This window comes from Myzus persicae, unplaced genomic scaffold, assembly GCF_001856785.1.
Source record: "Myzus persicae strain clone G006 unplaced genomic scaffold, MPER_G0061.0, whole genome shotgun sequence".
Classification (NCBI taxonomy): Eukaryota; Metazoa; Arthropoda; class Insecta; order Hemiptera; family Aphididae; genus Myzus; species Myzus persicae.
In genome coordinates this window covers 39,458-60,390 of record NW_019102844.1, presented here as the reverse complement: position 1 = coordinate 60,390, position 20,933 = coordinate 39,458, and the positions used below count along the sequence as shown (strand labels likewise).

The following is a 20,933-nucleotide window of genomic DNA, read 5'->3' as shown; positions in this document are numbered from 1 at the left end:
GCAAACAATGGTATATCACTGACGTATATGTGATAAATGTTATATTATTGGACTGCAGACTGCGAGTGTAACAATAAAGGTGCACCTACTATTCGAGGTAGATATATTCACATAATATGGTATGTATAATCTTTACGGGAATGTTTGTGTATAAATAAAGTGCAAATAACTTATTAGATATCCATGCGTAACTAACGATGTTGTATTAATAATTACTTTAAGTATTCAGTACTACAATATGTATTAATATGGATCAAAAGTAGTACAAAACATAAGTTCTTGATAAAGTAAAACAAATGACAGTATACGATTATTTGATTAGCAGTCATACATCATAGTTACTTAATATATTTACATAAATAATCTAACAATATTATTATGTATATAGATAGGTATTGTTGAGTATCTTATTAACTTTGTATATCAGGTAATATGTTTATCATGAATTATTTTAGCTAAAATTAATCAGTTAGATTTAGACTGCTCTCGACATATTATATAAAAACTGTTAATGTATATGTATATAGATTACATTGAGTAGATACCTACCTACCTACCTACCTACCTACCTACGCATAACTTTAAATACGTGTAGGTTATCGTATCTGAATTAATTTAAAATGTTAAATGTATTTATCATATCTTGTGGTGTAGGTTTGGCTCATGATTTGGACTCCAGCACAATGATTTTCAAAGGGAGGGTCCATTACCTTGTTTATAAGCGATTTTTTTTAAACTTCAATAATTGAATTCTATACAAATCAGATTATTACTGATAATATAAATAAATACGTTTTAAAAATGTTTAAAGGTTACCTTGATTTTAAAGTATTTTAGGGTGTTTTACATGATAGGTATTTGTTTACCTATCATCGCAACAATCATAACTATATTGCTCTGAACTTGACTTTTAATGTTAAAATTACTTAAAACCATAAATAATTAATTAAAAATTTCAAAAATTGATTGTGAATTTATTTTTAAAATTAGAATATATTATAGTTTTTAAATTTTAAATAAATCGAAACGGAGATTTATTTTTAAGGTTCATATGTTAATATGAGCAGAAGTTAAGTAAAAATATATTCGAGTATATAAGAGTCTATACCTACTAGTTCACTGTGGCTGTATTCTTAACAAATATAAAAATAGTATTCTGTATTATATAAATACTTGAAAGACTGGACTGGATAACATGTTAGGTTAGTTATATTTTAAATAATTAATTTTAAAAACTTATGCTTAGAACAAAAAAATCTGACTCAAGATAAGACAAATTCAAAAAATACCTACAACTAAAGTAGAAAAATGCAAATTAAAATTACATGAGTTACATGAATTAAATTTCCTTTAAAAACGTGCATGGTATAAAATGTAGTACCTATTAAAGAAAATGTAAATGTATCAAACCCCTGGTCAATGTCATTGACCATACCTACTTAAGTTTTATTATTTTAAAGTCCAATCTTAAAATAATGAGCTTTAGGTTGATGTACTTATTGTTTTTTTTTTACTTTGAAGACAATACACATTATTAGTTATTACAATATACCTAATAGAATAATTACCACAAGGAAGATAATAAAATCGTAATTGGTCAAAGATATTTTACATATTTGGCTTTTTGCATTAGGCACCATAATATATAGAACACAAAATCGGAGGCTCACAACGATAATCGGGAAGTGGGGAGGGCCTGTCCCACACTGTTTTATATTTTTAAATTAAACACATAGATACTCAAATTAATTTATTACTTGAAATAATTTGTTGTACATAGTTTTGTTTAAAGAATGTCTAAATGTCGATTGCGTCTGGTAGATATGTATCGGACATCAGTTGTAATTATAATGTTATATAAGTTACAAATATACTTATATAAAAATTAAAAACCTATTAATATAATACGATATCTATTATGTATCATACAATTCACTACAGTTTTAAATAGAATTTTAAATACAATTTTGTTAACTGGAAGTTCTATATGAATACGAATTTAAGATTACTACAATTTTATTTTATTAATGAGGTACCTATGTAACAATGTATGATGTATCAATATTATTCACGAGTAAGACAGTTGTGAGTCAGAATGTAATTATAACAAATAATATTTATTTTTTTTGTGATTTGGATAATTTTTGATATAATAATGTGAGTTCAATTGTGGTTTGAGTTACCTGGTATCGACTAAATAATTGTGTAATACTGTAATATCATGAAAATTACCGTTTACTTTATTATAAAGTGTCCAACCGATGTCGTGTGTACTGTGCCTACGTATAGTATTATAGTGTCAAGTAGGTACTTTAAAATATATTATATTATATTAAAATATTAAATCAATATAAATACCTAGGTACCTATATTATTATATAATTTATAAGTGTTAATAGCCAATACCAACATACCATAGAATGGTTTAAATAGCTTAAAATTAGTCTAAATATTTTCAAAATTTCACCTAGCACAGAAAATAATGATATGTTATGGTAAAACTTTTCAAATATTTGCAATCATATTTCTTTAATTACAACAAGAAAATGTTGTATTTCGTTTATAAAACCTACATAATTTATCAACATTTGAACTTGGTTCAAACAGGTTCCTATGAAAACATTGTGTCTACATATTTTCATTTTTTAAATTGTTGTAAATGAAACTTTGTATTGAACTTTCAAATATCTATAAATATATCCCATTTTAAGTTATACCAACATGTTCAAAAAATGCTAAAAAGTACGAAAAAAGTTGGTATCGTAACTCCTTAGATTGTAGACAAATCTAAGTATAATATTTGAGAATATTGTCCTAAAATAAACTAAAAATTTCAAATATCAGAATTTGAATAAATTCATTATAAAAATGAAAAAGTAGAGAGCATGCTTGTCGAATCACCCTGTATAATGTATTTTTTCTGTATAAAATATACTGTTTGCTGATTGTACTGACTGTACCCAATAATGTTAGTTTCAAATGACTTAAATAAAGATTGGCGATTGTGATGAAGTAAATTATGTTGCAAAAGATATAGAGGTCATTAATGTGGATTAAAACAAATTTAAATTAAAGAGTATAGATAAAAATAAAACGCTTTTAAAACTGCTTAAGTGATTACGATGATGAACAAAATTATAACTTTGTGTGTATTTTTAGCAGGACCTGATGATTTCATCTTATTGTTTAGTGGTACATGTCTTAATAACAGTTAAATGTATTCCAAATGCAATTTCATCTTAGTCATATATGTAATTACGTTTTAAAATACAATACTATAGAGCCTAAATACTAGATAAGACTGTCAAATTTGCTTAATTATTTAAATACTACAGTCTACACATTATTCAATATGATTTTTGTAAAATTTATTTACGTTAAATTTGTAAAAATATATTGCATATAGTGCGAAGTTTGAGACGGCTAATCAAACAACGTATTATTATTATTATTATTTATAATACAATTTTTTTTAACATTAATACTTTTCAAGGGCAGTGATAATATATATCGACTTTAAATTACCGAAATCACCATATGGGTAAAATATTATGAATCTAGGTAAACATATCCGAGAACATAACATTCACTGCTAAAGTGTCCAGAAAAAAACGATAAAAAACTGTGCATCACGATATTTCCGTACATATATTTTTATAATATTCCTTATATTGTATATAGAGAGAACTGGTCCCCTCCTACTGAACATTTTCACCAATATTGGGCGTTTCTTCCTCAAGCATTTTTGTTTTTCAGTTATTTTTGTACGTAACTATCACACTCGGATATTTTGGTATTTAAGCACACCGTAACCATAAAACCATAATGAAATTATTATTTGTTCACGTAATAGTCTCTGAGGAGTGAAGACCTTTATGTTTTGTTTTTATCATTCCCAGATTCACCTGTGCTAGGAATCACTTACCTATACGTATTCCGAACGAAATCATTTGATCGCCATTTCTCGTTATTATCTCGCCAAGCGGCGACCGCGAACAACAATAAATAAATGCCAATTATAATTACTATCATCATTATAATAATATCAACCATTAACTTGATTTCTGCAATTATTTTAATTATAATTATATTATTACGTTAATTATTGCGTTTGCGCGCGTGCGTGCAAGCTCTATTTTCTATTGCTATATTATAATACTATTATTACATACTCGTACGAGTATTACCATCGGAACAATTAATATTGCAATATTATGTACCTATTATGTACTTATTAATAATTATATCAGCGAAGAGCAAAAGCGACGGCTTTCCTTCCATTGGGCGGCTCTACCCGCTGCAGCACAACCGGTAACCGTCGCATTCAAACGGGCCGCGGCGGCGTCGGCAACAGCTAACAATCGTCATCGGCCGCAGTTCGTGTTCGCACTGCACGCGCATACGATATCATAGCCGCTCACAATTTCCGGCGGCGGCGATATTGTTGTTATATTTTATTTTATTTTTTTTGGTCGTCGACACAATAATTCACACCTACTTGGATCTCAATCACTTGCAACAACTGCACCTGCAGAGCCGGTCGTCAAGCGTCTCGTCCCGTTCGCGCCTGGTCCACGGGGCTCGTCAAACCGTTTTCGATCGAAACACACCCGCAAGTTGCCGGTGAGCACAGCTAATATTTATAATATTATATTTTTTAATTATTGTTATTGTTAATGTGATATCAATTATCGCAGTCATCATTAGCGGTAGCATAGTATTATTATACTTTGTTTGTATTATGCGTTCGCATGCAATGCCGCCGTGTTGAGAAATTATTTCTACCCATCCATACGCTTCACAAACAAATTTTGTTATTTGGCTCTATTTCCGAAACAGCCCACTTAAGTTATATACGTTTACCACAAGTATAAAAAAAAAAACTTATGAAATATTAAAAGAAACCTGGGCTTCATCATTTTTCGCTTTTCGGCTGTATATATATATATATTATGTATAGGCTATATTATAATCTTTGTTATATAATATTATGAACGGGAGGATACTAAACTAATTACTAATAATTTTAATGTACAAATATAACGTTTTAAACTTCAAATATAAATTTCAGTAATCATAAAGTTATAATATAGGCAAACAAGCGATTCATGCCACGGTGATTTGTGTATCAGGATTTTTTATACCGGTGTTTAATACGTGTATAATGTTATAATTTATATACTTAGGTATTTCCTCGAAAATAATACGGATGAAAACAGAAATGCTTCGGTCCGCTAATTAATAATTATTCTTTAAAAAATGATTTTGAAAAACATTATTTAAAAAAATGTGGTGTTGTTTTACCATCAAATAATTATTACATCTAAACATTTGCCACTCAAGCCAAATGTCCCCAATGCTTCACTTAACATCCATGTTTGCATGAAAAATCGGGGCAATGCTGTCCGATTTGACACAACTAAATATATATATTAGGTACCTATATCACCGGACATAATGTGAATAGTACTCGTACAATTATTTAGTTTAATATCTAGCAAAATTATTGTTGTCATGTTATGCTAATGTTTTTTTTCGTGTTCACACAAATCCCATTATTGTAATCGGACCAATCTTGGATTTTAATTTTTTTTATAGGCCCCAATATTGAAAGTATTTAAAATACTTACTGATCCTTTAAACCGTACAGACTTTTGTGAAACATATTGAATTATAATACTAAAAAAAATTTAGCATTTGTTACAAAATATTATCACCGTGCGTCCCTACGTATTTTGGCCGTCTGACTGGTGACGCGCGGCACAACGGCGGTAGATCGCAGTTTTGTTGTACATATTAATAGATGTCCTATATAATTTATGGCATTCCCTTGAATTCAGTCTTGAAAACCCACACAAAACGAGAAATGTAACTAAACTACCAACTATTTTAATCGAGCACTGGTGATACCTATACACCGTTTATTCTTATTCTTATTTTTATATTATTTTTGACAATAAAAGCGATACAGCTTTTAATTTTTACATCAAAATATATAATTCTAACGAATGATTTCCACATAATGGAACACCCAAATTAACTACTTTAACTAGTTTCTAACTAGTACCTACATATCCATTCCAATTACACAGACATATATGCTATATTATACTAAATATTTAACATAGGTACTTCAGTAAGTTATATATTTTGTGAGTAAATATTGCAGTTGATTTTATGATATGAATCCCGCTTTTACAGGTGCTGCATCGAAGATCGTCGTGGGTCATCATATACGTGGGCTCGGACGCTGTACAAACTGCTACTGCAATTGCTATATTGCTACTGTTTCTATAATATTGCTTAGTTTTTAGTGAGATCATAAACCTATAACTTTTTCACATCGAAATGGATCAAAAACCGCTACTAGAATCGCGACCAAACGGCGACGTTGCTAAAAGCTCGGCACCAACGATCGGCAAGTCCGGCGAGAACGGTCACGCCGACGGTATTACCGAGCCGCAGCCGTACCGTCTGTCATCGCCTTCGCCGTCGTATCTCGGGTCCACCCCGTCGCAGGCGTACCTTGGGTCCACGCCGCCGCAGCCGTTTCGCAGACGGTGCGACTCGATGACCGCCAACGAGGATGGCGACCAGAACGAGTCCAAAGTGTTGGTCATCTACACGGGCGGCACCATCGGGATGATCCGGAACGACGATAACAGTAAGAGTATAAGAAATAAATAAGAATACACGATAAATGAATGATAATATATAATAAGCTAGCTGCAGCTGGTTGAGACGTATTATGCTATTATTTAAATGGAATTATTGTAAAAACGGTCAGAACAGTTGGACGTAGGTATAATAATTGGAATCGATCTATCCTGTATCGGAGGAGTATTTAAACACTTAGACACAAATCGGCCATAAATCGAGTACTGCTTGGGCACTGACCAAATTTTTCTGAGCACAACCGGGTTTGTCCAAATGTTTTTTTTTTAAATTTAAAAAATACCTGCAATACTTTTGACATATTTGAATGTTTTGCTTAGTTTTTTTTTTTTTAGAAAATCAGGTATTTTTCTTTATACTATTGAGTCAACACAGGATTAAAAAAGGAGGGCAATATAAAATGTTGAAATTTAACGTAGGTAACTTGAACTTTTTAAATAAGTAGATAATTTTCGAAATAACCTAAGTGTTCAATATTAAAACCTACTCACTCAGCAGTATATAGCCGATGTAAAATAAAAATCATAAAAATATAATATTATAATAGCATGATGGTATAGGCGTTCTATTGACGATACCCCGGGATAATCAAGTCGCTTGGTTAATTGTGAGTATATCGTATATGATGGCCTTACTCTTGTTTCTATAGCTAAAAGTTCTGAAAGTATTCAAATATGATTTAACATGATCCGACGATCGAATCATGTTATGATATCGAAAGGCGGAATAATAAAAACACTCACTTTTCTATGTTAAACCATATTTTTAACCATAATATGTTATGTAACTCCATTTCTGGTTTTGAATATTTAATTAATTTAAGCTAATCGATTGACTTTTTAAAAATTAAATATTGGAGTGCCGGAAAACTCACAATTATTAGCGAACACGTTTCAGTAGGTGAGTATAATATATAATTATACAACATATAACGTTTTCATATCAGTTCCGGCCAAATTATAGCATTACCGTTTTGCGATTTATTTTTTTACCGTCTAATCAATAATCGTACTCACAATGCACACTTTTGAAGTGCGTTTATCCACAGAGTTCGATGCGTTCGTTAGTCACGTGACTTCAAACTTGTTCTGGCGGACGTGAAACGCAGAAATAATTATGCGCACATTGTCCGCCGTGAATTGTAGCTAGGCAGTTTAATAATACATATCATAATTTCTTAATCATCTCGCAGTTGTGAAGGCCTTGAACCGATAATTTATTAAACATTCAGGACCATCGATATTATGGTTTTAGTGGTGGCTGCGGAGAACACGTGTTCGTCCACGTGTCCCGTCCATTATAATATATTTTACACCTAGAAACGATTGCCGATCGCTAAAATTGTTACACAATCGAATGGTGTAATTAATTATAGTGATTCTCGTTTTCTTAGTTACTTATAGTATAGTTTATTGGCATACCTATTAAAATATTATGTAGGTACTTGTACCGGCACGGTAGCAACAACAACAAAGTTGTTATAAGAACGCTCTAGATTTCGCCGACCCGCGAGTGGCGACGACCTGTTACAAGTACCTACCGTGTATAAAACATAATAATATTATAAGCACTACGGGCCCGGTGGAGAGGCGTAATAACGTAATCGTCGCATAATCCTTAACCAAGTGTCATAGTATACCTAACTCTGTACAGTATTATTATTATTATTTATTCATTATATCGTGCATATTTACCAACCATGGTTTCAATATTATCGTTAGTCAACTGCAAAACGCCGTTAACTAAGCGTGAGCGGTGACGACGAAGACTGCACGGAACAGGATCGCCGTCGTATAATCGTTATTATTATTATTATTTACTATTACATGCACTTGATTACCCAACGACACAATATCACGACGCCAGCAGTGATCAGTCAACTTAACCCTGGAGTGGGGTCTGAAGATAATTTTTTTAATGCAACTTTTGTTGGCTCCCACTTTACACCCAACATTAACTTCTTGAATTTAATTAGTTATTTTTCAATTTATTGATATAAATACAAATTTAAATTCTTAAAAACAAATAATCGAAGCCCACTCTTAAGAGAGAGAGAGAGTGAGTGAGGGTTATGCTAGAAGCGGACGATCCACAATCATATACCGCACTTCAAACACATGCATTCACATTTCATAAAATACCGATATAGTTTATTAGCTGCATAAATATTAAATACACAATTATTGTATAGTGAATACTTTGAAAAACGTATGAATCTTTTATTATATTATACATATAATAACTAAGGAAATTTAATATTTGACTATAACTGTCACAGTAACTCACAAAGTGCATATGTCATTCTGACTATATATTATTAAGGTTTTGAAAATGTTATTCTGACAAGTGACAGTTAAATTTAAAAGTTAAACACTAACGTGGCTAATTTAAATGTTTTCATTTTAGATTCTGAGCGGTACGATGAGTGTATTGATTTTACAATAATATGTGTTTTCTTATTCTTTATTTTTTTTTGTGGCTATCACCTAGACTTGGGGGAGTTAAAATGCTTCGATTTTCTTCAACAGCAACTTTTCTGATAGAAAAATGAATTTAGTTGATGCATTAGGAAATTTGGTCAAAATTCCCAAAATTCCCAATAGTTTTAAAAAGCGATAGGCAAAATAAACAAAAAATTAAGGAAAGACTAATTTCCGAAAATATCAATATTCGTTTTTAGTGTAACTCTAAAAAAATGACCTTAGAGACATGGCATTTTCAGAAACAAAATATTTTGACTCGTTTTGAACTATTTATAGGCATATGAAATTTTCGATGATTATTTGTTTTTTTTTTTTACTAATGTCGATTAAAATTTTTCACTCAGTCTAAAAACTTGTAACTGTAATACAAGGTTCCTCGTAGGTTTTTATAAGTGAAAATTAAAAAAAAGTTTAGCTTAAATCCACAATCATTTTTTATGAGCGTTTGAATTTAGAATTTTAACAAAATTCGTAAAAATTATGAAAAATGGCAAATTATTTTGAGAAATTCATAAACACTTTTCTTTTTATATCTAAGATTGATACAAGATAATTCCTTATAAGTTTGTCTACCTTTATCAATAAAAAAAAAAATTTCACTGGAAAGTCAAATTAAATTTTTTCGAGTTTGAAATTGAAATTTTTACAACATTGGATGTTAACTCGATTTTGTCCTTAACTAAAAAGTCTTAAAAATGTATATACACATTTAATTTTTACAGACATTTTAAATTCAAGTTCTAATTCATATTATATCATTTATCACACATATTATTAACACAAAGAATAACGATTTTAATCATTTTGTTGTAATTCTGTTCCAAAACAGCCCAATTTTACATAAGGAGGTATACATAATATTTTTCCAGCATCACTGATAATATAAGAATAATATTATGAATAATATTAATTCAATTTACCAACTGCGGTATTAATAATAAGTAATAACAGCATAAAATATCTTAGACTGACATACCGTCTCCGATCAGAATCGTTTTTCGTGTACAATGATATCATTGAATTCAAATTTTATACCATCCATCACAGCGACCTTCTAGACAGCTAATGCACGGCTGAGCAACATCCACTCATCCGCTTTTTATCCATAAATATAGTTTGTTACAATAAATATAAGACACTGACTATTTCTGGCTAATTTTTTTATACGTTTTTATTTAGTGTTGGTGCCCACACCTAGCAACGGCAACTCCACGGATTTTCTCATGGAGCACAAGATGCGCCAGGACCACCGTTTGTACGACGCAAAGTACGCACAACACAAGTACGGGGCGTCCATGAACTGCAGCCCGCTAGTGTTGCCGTAAGTATAATTATTGTAAAAATATTCAAAGTTTATTCGGAAGTTATAGTAACTAAAATTGACTAAAAATATACACTAACCCTTTAAATATACTAAAATATAAAAATACAAATGTTGAATATAGGAACAAATTAAAAAATATATATTTACTAACACTGTTGTATATACGTACTACTACCTATGTACAAATTTTGATTTTTTTAAATAAATAAATAAAAAACGGAAAAGAAATATCTGAATATCTGATTACGTGTGGAAAACTGGTTAACCTTTGCCGATGTTCATTTATAATTATTGAACTGAAAAAAGGTTTCCGGTAGGTACCTAAAAAATATTCATAAAATATATTTTCAATATTTGTGAAATTGTATTCATAAAATAAAAACATCTATTTTGAAAACATTAAATGAATAAATATGAAATTAAACTTAAAACTTTCGATTTTTATTAAACTCATCATTCTATAAAATTTATGTCTAGCTTAGTTCGCTAAAAATGGAGGCCTGAGGGTGGGTATATAAGAAAATAATATCCTACTCCTACAACTCCGAGCTTTAACAATGTACTTTAAATCAAAGATGACAAATATAAAACGATTGTATAGGTATTAATTTATGTGATATGGTTTCATCAAATTCTCACTGACAATAATAATATCATATGCAAGGTTTTGCTGTTACCTTAGATTATGTACCATAATATAATATGTATATTACATTATTACGGATATATGAATATGGATGTACCGTACATATTACATTCATACATTGACTAAAGTTTAAAGGAAAATTATTATTTACATTTACATTTAACATTTTTCTCTTATAAAATATGCATAGGTACAATGTTTTTTGTCCGAATAAATATTTTGTTAGTTTTCAAAAAATGTTCTTATAGGTGAACAATTATGATCCAATGGAGTTCATATTGGTACATAATATTATAATACTTACAGGTTTATAGACGTCGTAGATACACGGGTTCTTTACGGGTGTCTTTGTGATTACTGATTAACCTTTGACAATAATAATTACACTCTCCTGACTAAAAAAACCTGCATAGCAATGAATGAATGATAAATAGCCAAGTGTAAATTGAGTTTAACCATAAAATAACATATCGATCATCGTCATGTTTTTGCGCGTTCACAGCATGGTCAAGGGATTCCGACGGATCGTTTACTCGGTGTACCAATACCCAGAGCTGTTAGACTCAAGCAACATGTGCATGCGTGATTGGCGGAGCATTGCTGAAGACATATGGGTACGTTTATAATGTGTATATTATGATATATATATATAGTACATATCATTAATCATTCGTTTTAATAACTTGGTCTCACGGTTTATGGGTTGATGGCTAAAACTTGAGTGTGAATACTAAATAGTGACTCGTGAGAAAGTATGTTTTTCCGCCAGAAATGCAATACACCGCGGTCGATCACGTGTCGATTCGGATCCCAGCAGGGGATCTATTCCTCGGGGAAATCGAAAACAGATGTTCGGTTGGCAAGGGGCGAAGTAGGTACAAATCTCGACATTTCCGAGCAGCCGTTTTCATCTGACTATTGTACACATAATGTATTACATTAAATTATATGTATTATTATGTTCACGATTTTCAAACGTGTTCAACGAGGAACTTCTTATATTTTGAATGAAACGTGTTGCATGCATCGTCTGCTGCTGGGATCGTCCACGCTCGGTGTCCGTTATATTACAGTCTCACTGAGTCACCGTAAAAGGCAGGCACTGTTCTATTAATATGAGTGCCTAATATTTTAGTAGGATACTTAAATCGGTCAGAAGGATATACAAAAAATTCATTAGACTCGACGAATCCGGCGAAATAAATTAGAGCTATGATATCCTTTAGACTAATATACCACCGTTATTAAGTTAACAATATACCTATGTATAATATTGTGTTCAGGACTTTTTTTGACTGTAGTACTAGAGTAGATATTAATATCAAAGCATTTCGATACTGACATTTTAATAGTCCCGCCAAATAATATCGGAAATAATACTTTTTCATCTTGATTATTATATCTCTCCGAGGTTAGCATTGACGCAATTAGAATCACATTTTACTTATAATAGGGGGCGGGAGGCTCTCTATAAATCCATGAAAATGCAATCTGTGAAAATGTATGTGGTTTATGTCTAGTGTCTACACCCCGCGAATCAATGACTTCTATAATAGTACACAATTTTATTTTCACAATATTTGTGGTGCCTTGGCCTTCTCGCCCATCAATCATCTTACACCGTCATCTTATTTTTCAGGGCCTTAGGTAAAAGGCATTTATCATCATGATATTAGACATGCTTAACACCATGAAATATATGTATCAACACTATTAACACATATATTGTTGATCTATTTTGAAAACAGACACTTAAATGCTGCGTGGGAGATGTATAATGTCAACGAAATTTTTTTGGAGTACAATATTTTTGTTATTATTATTATACTGTAATGTATTTCAGCAAGCCTACGAACTGTACGACGGATTCGTCGTGTTACACGGCACCGATACGTTGGCGTACACTGCGTCCGCGCTGTCGTTCATGTTTGAGAACCTCGGCAAGACCATCATCATTACGGGTGCTCAAGTAATAAATTATAATTATTATAATTACTATATAAATATCGAAAATCTTATGAACTATGTCCCTAGTCATATATTTATATCCTCAAATATCTGTGACTGCTGCAGCTTCTCCCCTCGGCACCAATAGCTATGTATATATATATATATATAATATATATATATATATATATTCGTAAACCATTGTAGCTTCGCCAACCCCTGACTCCAAACATAATTTATATCCACATAAATTTTTTTACTTATTAATTTATATAAAACCCATGATCTGTGAGTGACTCTACCTCATAAGTTATATGGATAAATAATTGATGTTTATATAGGTTTGAACAAAATATTAAAAATGGTATGGGTACCAACTCAACGATAAAATATATTAATATATACCTAAGTAACACATGATATACATTATAAACACATGGCCGTTGAATGATATAATTTATAACACATAAATAGACAAACAGATGTTTATTCCGTGCACATGTTGTATAGATAATGATTTATCGTCACTTTGTTGCTGTCACTTTCGGTCGCACAGATAAATCGTAGATGTCGTTTAATTGTCACAAATCACCGCAGCTAGTGGATTAGTGGATCTATGGGGTTCAGCTCTCTAAATTATAAATTTAGCCTCACTCCTCAATTATTTGAATTAAACATACAGTTTTGTACAGTTATTATTACATTCCTCAGATTATTTTTTAGGCGTTTTTTGGATCCCACAGAATTCTAATCCCGTCAATGTACTTAACCAATATTGGTGGTGTGCCTGCAAAGAGGATATCGTATAATGTGATATTACGATGTTGTTTGTTTACGGGTGGTTTGTTGTATTTATTTAGCTGCCGGTGTTCGACTTGCGAAGCGACGGAAGTGACAACTTCGTCACCAGTTTGCTGATGGCCGGTAACTATTGCATTCCCGAGGTGACGATTCTGTTCCATAACAAACTTTTGCGCGGCAACCGCACTGTCAAGGTGGACTGCGAGAGCTTCGCTGCGTTCGACTCACCAAACTTGGCGCCGCTGGCCGTCATCGGGATCGACATCAATGGTACGTGAGATAATATCTCAAATACATTATCCAATACTGATTACTTGTAACCCCCATGTTTTCACATACCAACATGGTATTTACTGTTATAAATCTTGTGGACTATTAAGTCAGTTATATCTTTTATTAACGCTTAAGTCTTAAGAGGACGTTAAGCACACAAGTATGTGTACTATCCATCTTACAAAACTAAAACATAGCATATTTGAGTTCAGCATTTGTTTGTTCATTTTATTCATTCACCAATTGTGTGTTGGCAGAATTAATTTATTATACATTCTGTAGGTAAGAAAATTATCTAATGCATCTCATAGGCTTTTATTGATAATCTCATTTTAAAGCGAGTTATTAGTTATAAGAATGTAAAATAAAATAATTTTAAAATGGTCATAACTTATTAAAAAATGTAATATCAATAAAATCTTAAGATATCCTAGAGAATATTCATATCTCAAAGTGTTTTGATAGGACCAATTACTATATATTACTCTAATATAAATTTAACACAAGCAAAACTTTACATAAATATATTCTGCCTTAAAATATGAAAACTAGAATTAGAGAAGGGGGAGTTTTCGCCCTTAAAATCTCAATATGATATATTTAATATAGTTCAAAATTAGATTATTGTTAAAATTTTAACTGTACTTACAAGTACTTCAAATCGTATAAAAACATTTTTGTTCCTCAAAAACACAACAATTGTTTGAGCTAATGAATGTTGTGCGTTGCTCTGCAAATGAACCTCGGCGTGGGCGCAATTAATTATCTGGCCATGGTGTAAGACAAACTATTTTCGACCCATGAAATGTTGTCTCGTCACTCGACCGTTTGGGTTAAAATAATGATTACTACAACGTGATGTTTAAGGAACATACAGTTATTTCAACGATTCTGTGTAAAACAGATTATTTTTTTTTAAGAATCAATACACTATTATTCTATTATACACTCACAAAATATTACATTTGTCCATGGGGTTGGAACCGCAATCACATACAATGGAGCATTTCTCTTGCAGGCTCCTCTCTTAACTGGCGACCGTGCACAGCAGGCGTCAGCCACAAATATCATAATAATAACAATTCGAATACATTGAATCTATAACTAATCTGTTTGTTTTATACTTATGTTTAATGATCCATCGTTATTATTTCAATATCATCGCCGTTCGTGTGTTGGTACTGCAGTGTCGTTTAGACAGATCTTTCGGCCGAGGTCCATCGAAAAGTTCACAGTTCACCTACAGCTGGATGAGAACGTCAGTTTGCTGCGAATTTTCCCCAACATTACAGCCGATACGGTAGGCAATAGTTATAATATTTATGAAATATATTGTTACGATATCATCGCCCTCGCCGTGCAAAAAAGTGGTCATAAAAAGCGATACTATAAGTATACCTACATTGGTGCCACTCGGTAAACCTAGTTAAAGCGTTAAAAACGGTTTATAGATGTTCAATAAAAAAGTATAAATAATCAAGACGTATTGATATATACGTAATAATAATTAATATATAATTTAATTCACTCGGACACTTATTCCAACTATTGGCTACTTTTTGCAATTCGTCGAAGCATATTTGATCGTATTTTATTGACGTCATCTCGATGACTTTGCCTCGTGCAGACGTCTTCTTCGAAGCCCTCGGGCTGACAATGTTATTTAAGACAGTGATAATATTATGTTATATAATAACGCTATACCGGGTGTGGGGTGACACAGGTACGTACGTTCCTGCAGCCACCCATCCGAGGTGTGGTGCTCCAAACATATGGAGCTGGAAACTTGCCGGGCAACCGCTCCGACATTATGGCCGAGCTGAAGGCCGCCACCGATCGAGGCGTCATCGTGTTCAACTGCAGTCAGTGCTTCAAGGGATCGGTAACGGCTGTATACCAAACCGGGCATGTATGTGCATATAATATTATTGATTTATTTTAATATTTAGCCGGGAGGCACATTACAATAGTGGATTAGTCTAAGTGTCGCCTACATCCAAAATTTGAAAACGGCAACTTTACTGATCACTGTCTCTGTTTATTTTGTATGCACATACAAACAGGTGCTGAACCAGGTTGGTGTCATATCGGGCAACGACATCACTCCCGAGGCGGCACTCGCCAAACTCTCGTACGTCCTATCGAAGGACGACTGGGACCTGAGCACCAAGCGGATGGTAAGTAATAAGCACACACAAACACAAACGTTCGTCCTTATTCGTATTCTGAATTCTTATGTCTACTATATTAATATATAAATATGAAAATGTGTTCGCATAATATGTAGGGGGATCTTTGTAACTACTGAATCGATTCTAAAAATATTATGACATTAATAGAAAGCTTATATACCATTCCTGAGTAACAAATTTGTACATGCTGACCGATCCGCCATGCGTTGTTTAAGATTGTTTTTTTTTCAATAACATTCAATTTATTGTTTATTATTTAAACTTAAAACAAAGAGCAATGTCCATATATCATGTATGTAGCATTATACACTCATCTAAAAACACTAAACCGATTTTGAAGATAGTTTCAGAGATTGTTCTTTGAGTTATCAGAAAAGTTTAAAGAGTAGTTCGATAGTTCTCTGATCGGTCGAATTAGTTCACAGAGCTAGGTACACCGATATATTGTGACATATTTTATGTTTGTTCATTTTTTTCTGGGCAAAGTTGGGTGCAGCTTGTATATAATATGTAATTACCATTGTAAAATGATGTAGATGCTTGGAGCAAATCTGAGGGGTGAGATGAGCGGTGGACCTCCAAAACCACCACGGAAAAACCGAGCCGCGGACGAGTGGGACCTAGTGGACGCCGTGGCCCGCACCCTATTGCACGTGAACGGATCTCAAGAGTTGACAGCTCTCGGAGGCGTCCTGTTTCCCGCAATGCTGGGAAACGCCGTCGCTCGTTCCGACTTGAACAAACTGGACGAACTCAAAGGCTTCGTGAGTAGTTACTACTTTATTATTCTAAATATTTATCATTATCAATTTATAATTATTGTTATTGTTATCTTGTGAAATCCATATGTGTGAGTTATTTGATTAATTATTTAAACTATAAATTCATAATGTGAAACTGTTGTATAGGGGTTGTTCCGCCCATTAATAAATAAATATATAAATTAAACCATAAATACACATATAGCATATACACTCAGAAACTGATCTTATTCCTCTATCGCAGTGCTGTTTATATAACGTAACCTATATGGCTATACATCGTAATATGCAGAGTGGCACAACGTGTATATTTAATTTTCTCCTTGTTTAACTAACACGTAAAAACGGAAAATCATAGTAATCCACCCTGTATATCAGATGCTATCCAACCCATTTACTGTATAGATTGTCAATATGTGTCTGCTTGTGGTAGGTTTACATAGTATTCCGTACGTAAGGCTGAAAGCTGGTAGTGCTCGTGAAAATATCCGGAAAAACCTAATCGATTCTCACCGCCATTGCTAACCACAAGCTCATCTATTTGGAACAATCTTTTTGTGCTGCCTAATGTGTATCGATTTCAAAATGTTTCGCTAAACGTTTTTCAGGGAGCTGACTTTTCCGCACAAAACGCCGACGGTCGTACAGCCTTGCACTTAGCGTGCGCCTTGGGAGACGTCCGCATCGTCCGGTACCTGTTGTTAAATGGAGCCAGCGTACACATCAAAGACCAGTAAGTGTATTAAACGCTTGTCCCCGCAGTCCAAAAAAAAAAAAAAATAGAAAACTCTATTTCGTATTGTAATTTATTAACAAAGAACTATCAAAGCTCTTCCTTGTGTAACCACTAAACCTCCCTCGACCTACACCAATTATATCACTGAGGCGGGATTGAGACGAAATAATAGTATAGAATAGATTCTAAATATTATTATAGTTGTTTAAAAATGTTTTGCGTTTTACTCGTGTTTTAGATTCGACAGGACGCCGTTGATCGACGCCGTCGAAAACGACCGAAATGATGTGGTGGCGCTGTTGCGAAGGTGCGGTGCCCATCTCAACTCGCCCGCCAAGCACGTCGGTCAACAGCTGTGCAAGTGAGTGTTCTTATAGACATATTTGAGTGCAATAGGTACTTCTATGGCTTAAAATAACCGTAATTGTTGACCAATATTTCCTCCAAGTTCCATAAAACAATAAATTATTTAATGGTTCGCTAAATTACTAAAATAGGTACAGTAGACCAATCGTGGGCCACTGAATCAAGTAATTATAGCTGCTCACTATTGATTCATTAAGTGTTCAGTGATTGTTCGTGCTGATCGATCTGCGATTGTATATATATGAGCTTATTAATTTTATTTAAATGCGTATGCAGCTTTTAATCTAATCTTAAAATAAATAGATATTTTTTTACATGAAAAATCCGATCTGACGATAAGGACAGATAACACAAATAGCATTTTAAAAGGACTGACCATAGTTTTTTCAATGATATCTGGTTTCATGTTTACTATTGTGCCATGCTATTGTGTTGTTATTAATCTCGTTGATTCCAACAGTGCCGCGGCCAAGGGAAACTTGCAGAGGCTGAAATCTTACGCCGCCGCCGGAGCCGACCCATCTTCTGCTAAGGACATGTACGGCAGAACACCATTGCACGCAGTACGTATTATATTATTACCGTCAACAGTAAGCTATTTTTATCGTAGTCGTTTTCGTTTTTGATATTATCATAGTCGTGTTGTACGCTATAGAATATAGTATATAATAATTTAAATGGAGATTAGAATAATCGTAATTTGTATTTCTTGAGTTTCTGTATATATCTTATCGTTTCAGTAATGACCTGCTCGGCTTTTTTGAAAATATGAGAGATATGTGTTTTTGACTATTCTCAGACTACGTCAGAAGTTGTACCTTGACAAAAATAAGCCACGGGGGGGGGGGGGGGGTTACACGATCGAGCCATTTTTATGTTTTTATATTTGAGAATATATAACACGGTTGTGGCCAAAATTAATGTAATTTTATATTGTTGGCTTATAGTTTAAGAAACACATCTTTGGTATACGTATATACCAATAGGTATATACAATTTATACGACCAGTGGATACTATACATATGGCGACCACGGGTCTGTAAATAATATTTTATGACTATAATAACTGATAATTTGAAGTGGCTATGTTTATGAACTCAGTTTATGTTTGTATTAATAATAGAACAATTGCATTGTAAATCCAACAATATAAAATATTTGTTTAAATATTTGAGTTTGCTCAAATATAAAAGATGAAAAGTGCTCAATCGTGTTGCGCCAGGTATGACACGCTCATCCGCCCTAGAGCACACACCCTCAGATCGTTTTATCAAATACCTGTCGTCACTCGTCATGTAGTCATGGTCGTAAAAAAATTCTTTCACTATACACCATAAATACTTAACAAGCAATAGGTAATAGCAATCTACCCAGGTAATAATTGAAATATCTTGCTAATATATTTAGCACGCAGTTAGTACGTATTTTGCACAACTAGTCCCGAGCCCCTAGCCGAATATTTGGATTTCCAAAATTTTTCCTCGACGATGGATAAATATTGCAAAAATTTAATTTACAATACCGGTGAATCTGGATACACACGTCGCTGTAGACCCTCTGAATTTGAACCCTCAGCCGAATCCGTGTGCATTTTGAAATATGTCGTGCTGATTCTGGCTAATTATATGTTAATAATAAAAAATTGCATACACAATCTTTTGTGGCTGTCCGAGCTAGTGTTTTCCCATCTATATGGCCCACCTGGCAGGATATATGAGAGTCTAAAAATGGCGGGTCACCACCGTATCGAAATTTTTGCTGGGAAACACTGGACTCTATGAGCAGGTAATACACAAAATTACTTTTTCCGCACAGGCCGCGCTCACCAACCAAACGGAAGTGGTCGAGTACTTGTTGTCGCTGCACTCGGCCGTCTTCGCCCTCGGGCACGTGGAAGCCGGACCTCCGGCCGACATGCTGGGCGTGACTCCGGTGGACGTTGCTCGGGCTGCCGGTTACGCTGTCCTCGCCGAACAGCTCCAGCAGCACTTCAAAAACTGCAGCGGACGCGAGCAAAAGAATTCGCGACAGCAGAATGGCGGCGGAGCGGAGCACAAAGTGGAGGCGTAGCCCTGCAACCCCTTAAATATAATAAGACCTAACACGGGACTGCTGCATCGACGTAATTCACCTGTACGATTATTATTATTATTATTATTATTATTCCTACCACTATATTATTATTATAATTATTATTATTTTGTAAAATTTCGTCGTAAAGCAAAGCGTTACGGCGCGCGTTATAATATTATAATGTTTTCCGTATTAGGCAAATAATATTACATTATTATTATTATTGACATCGCATAATGGAGCCCGCAGAGGTTTCGACCTAAGTTAGGTCTGGGGCGATGGCCTTTTTTTTTTGACCACCTCGTCCCGTTTGCTCACTGACTCTCTCTCTCTCTCTCTCTCTCTCTCTCTCATATTATGTGACCTTATTTTAAGCTCATATTTCTCGAACCTCCGCATCGACTTTTGTACCGATGTAGTTAATAATCACCGATGTAGTATAAAAACAAGTATATCTTTATTATAATAATATTATGTTATGTCAATTTAAACGATTTTTGATGTTTTGAATAAAAAATTTTTCGTTTATATTTTTATGTACTCGTCGAATGTCTTTTTTATGTGAAAATATAACACAAATGCGGCCCTTAAGTCCCGTCATAATTTGTAAAATATACATGAAAGATGAAATGTATACTCGAAAAATCTCCGTTAC

At 33.2% G+C, this 20,933-nt stretch overlaps 1 protein-coding gene across 1 annotated transcript; it reads left to right on the top strand.

The window, feature by feature from the left end:
* The first annotated feature begins 4,076 nt into the window (after nucleotides 1-4,076).
* LOC111033220 (L-asparaginase) lies at nucleotides 4,077-20,724 on the top strand. The gene is made up of 14 exons (XM_022313863.1): nucleotides 4,077-4,623; nucleotides 6,202-6,664; nucleotides 10,338-10,479; nucleotides 11,631-11,742; nucleotides 12,972-13,097; nucleotides 13,936-14,146; nucleotides 15,337-15,449; nucleotides 15,873-16,058; nucleotides 16,213-16,326; nucleotides 16,878-17,105; nucleotides 17,711-17,835; nucleotides 18,077-18,199; nucleotides 18,665-18,767; nucleotides 20,021-20,724. Exons 2-14 carry the CDS (start codon nucleotides 6,349-6,351, stop codon nucleotides 20,273-20,275), a joined length of 2,154 nt encoding a protein of 717 aa, XP_022169555.1. The 5' UTR covers nucleotides 4,077-4,623; nucleotides 6,202-6,348; the 3' UTR covers nucleotides 20,276-20,724.
* The last annotated feature ends 209 nt before the right edge of the window (nucleotides 20,725-20,933 follow it).

Coding starts and splice junctions, on each gene's coding strand:
- LOC111033220 (XM_022313863.1), top strand. CDS start 6,349: ATGGATCAAAAACCGCTACTAGAATCGCGACCAAACGGCGACGTTGCT. Junction 13,098..13,935: donor TCATCATTACGGGTGCTCAA/GTAATAAATTAT, acceptor GTATTTATTTAG/CTGCCGGTGTTCGACTTGCG. Junction 14,147..15,336: donor CATCGGGATCGACATCAATG/GTACGTGAGATA, acceptor TTGGTACTGCAG/TGTCGTTTAGACAGATCTTT.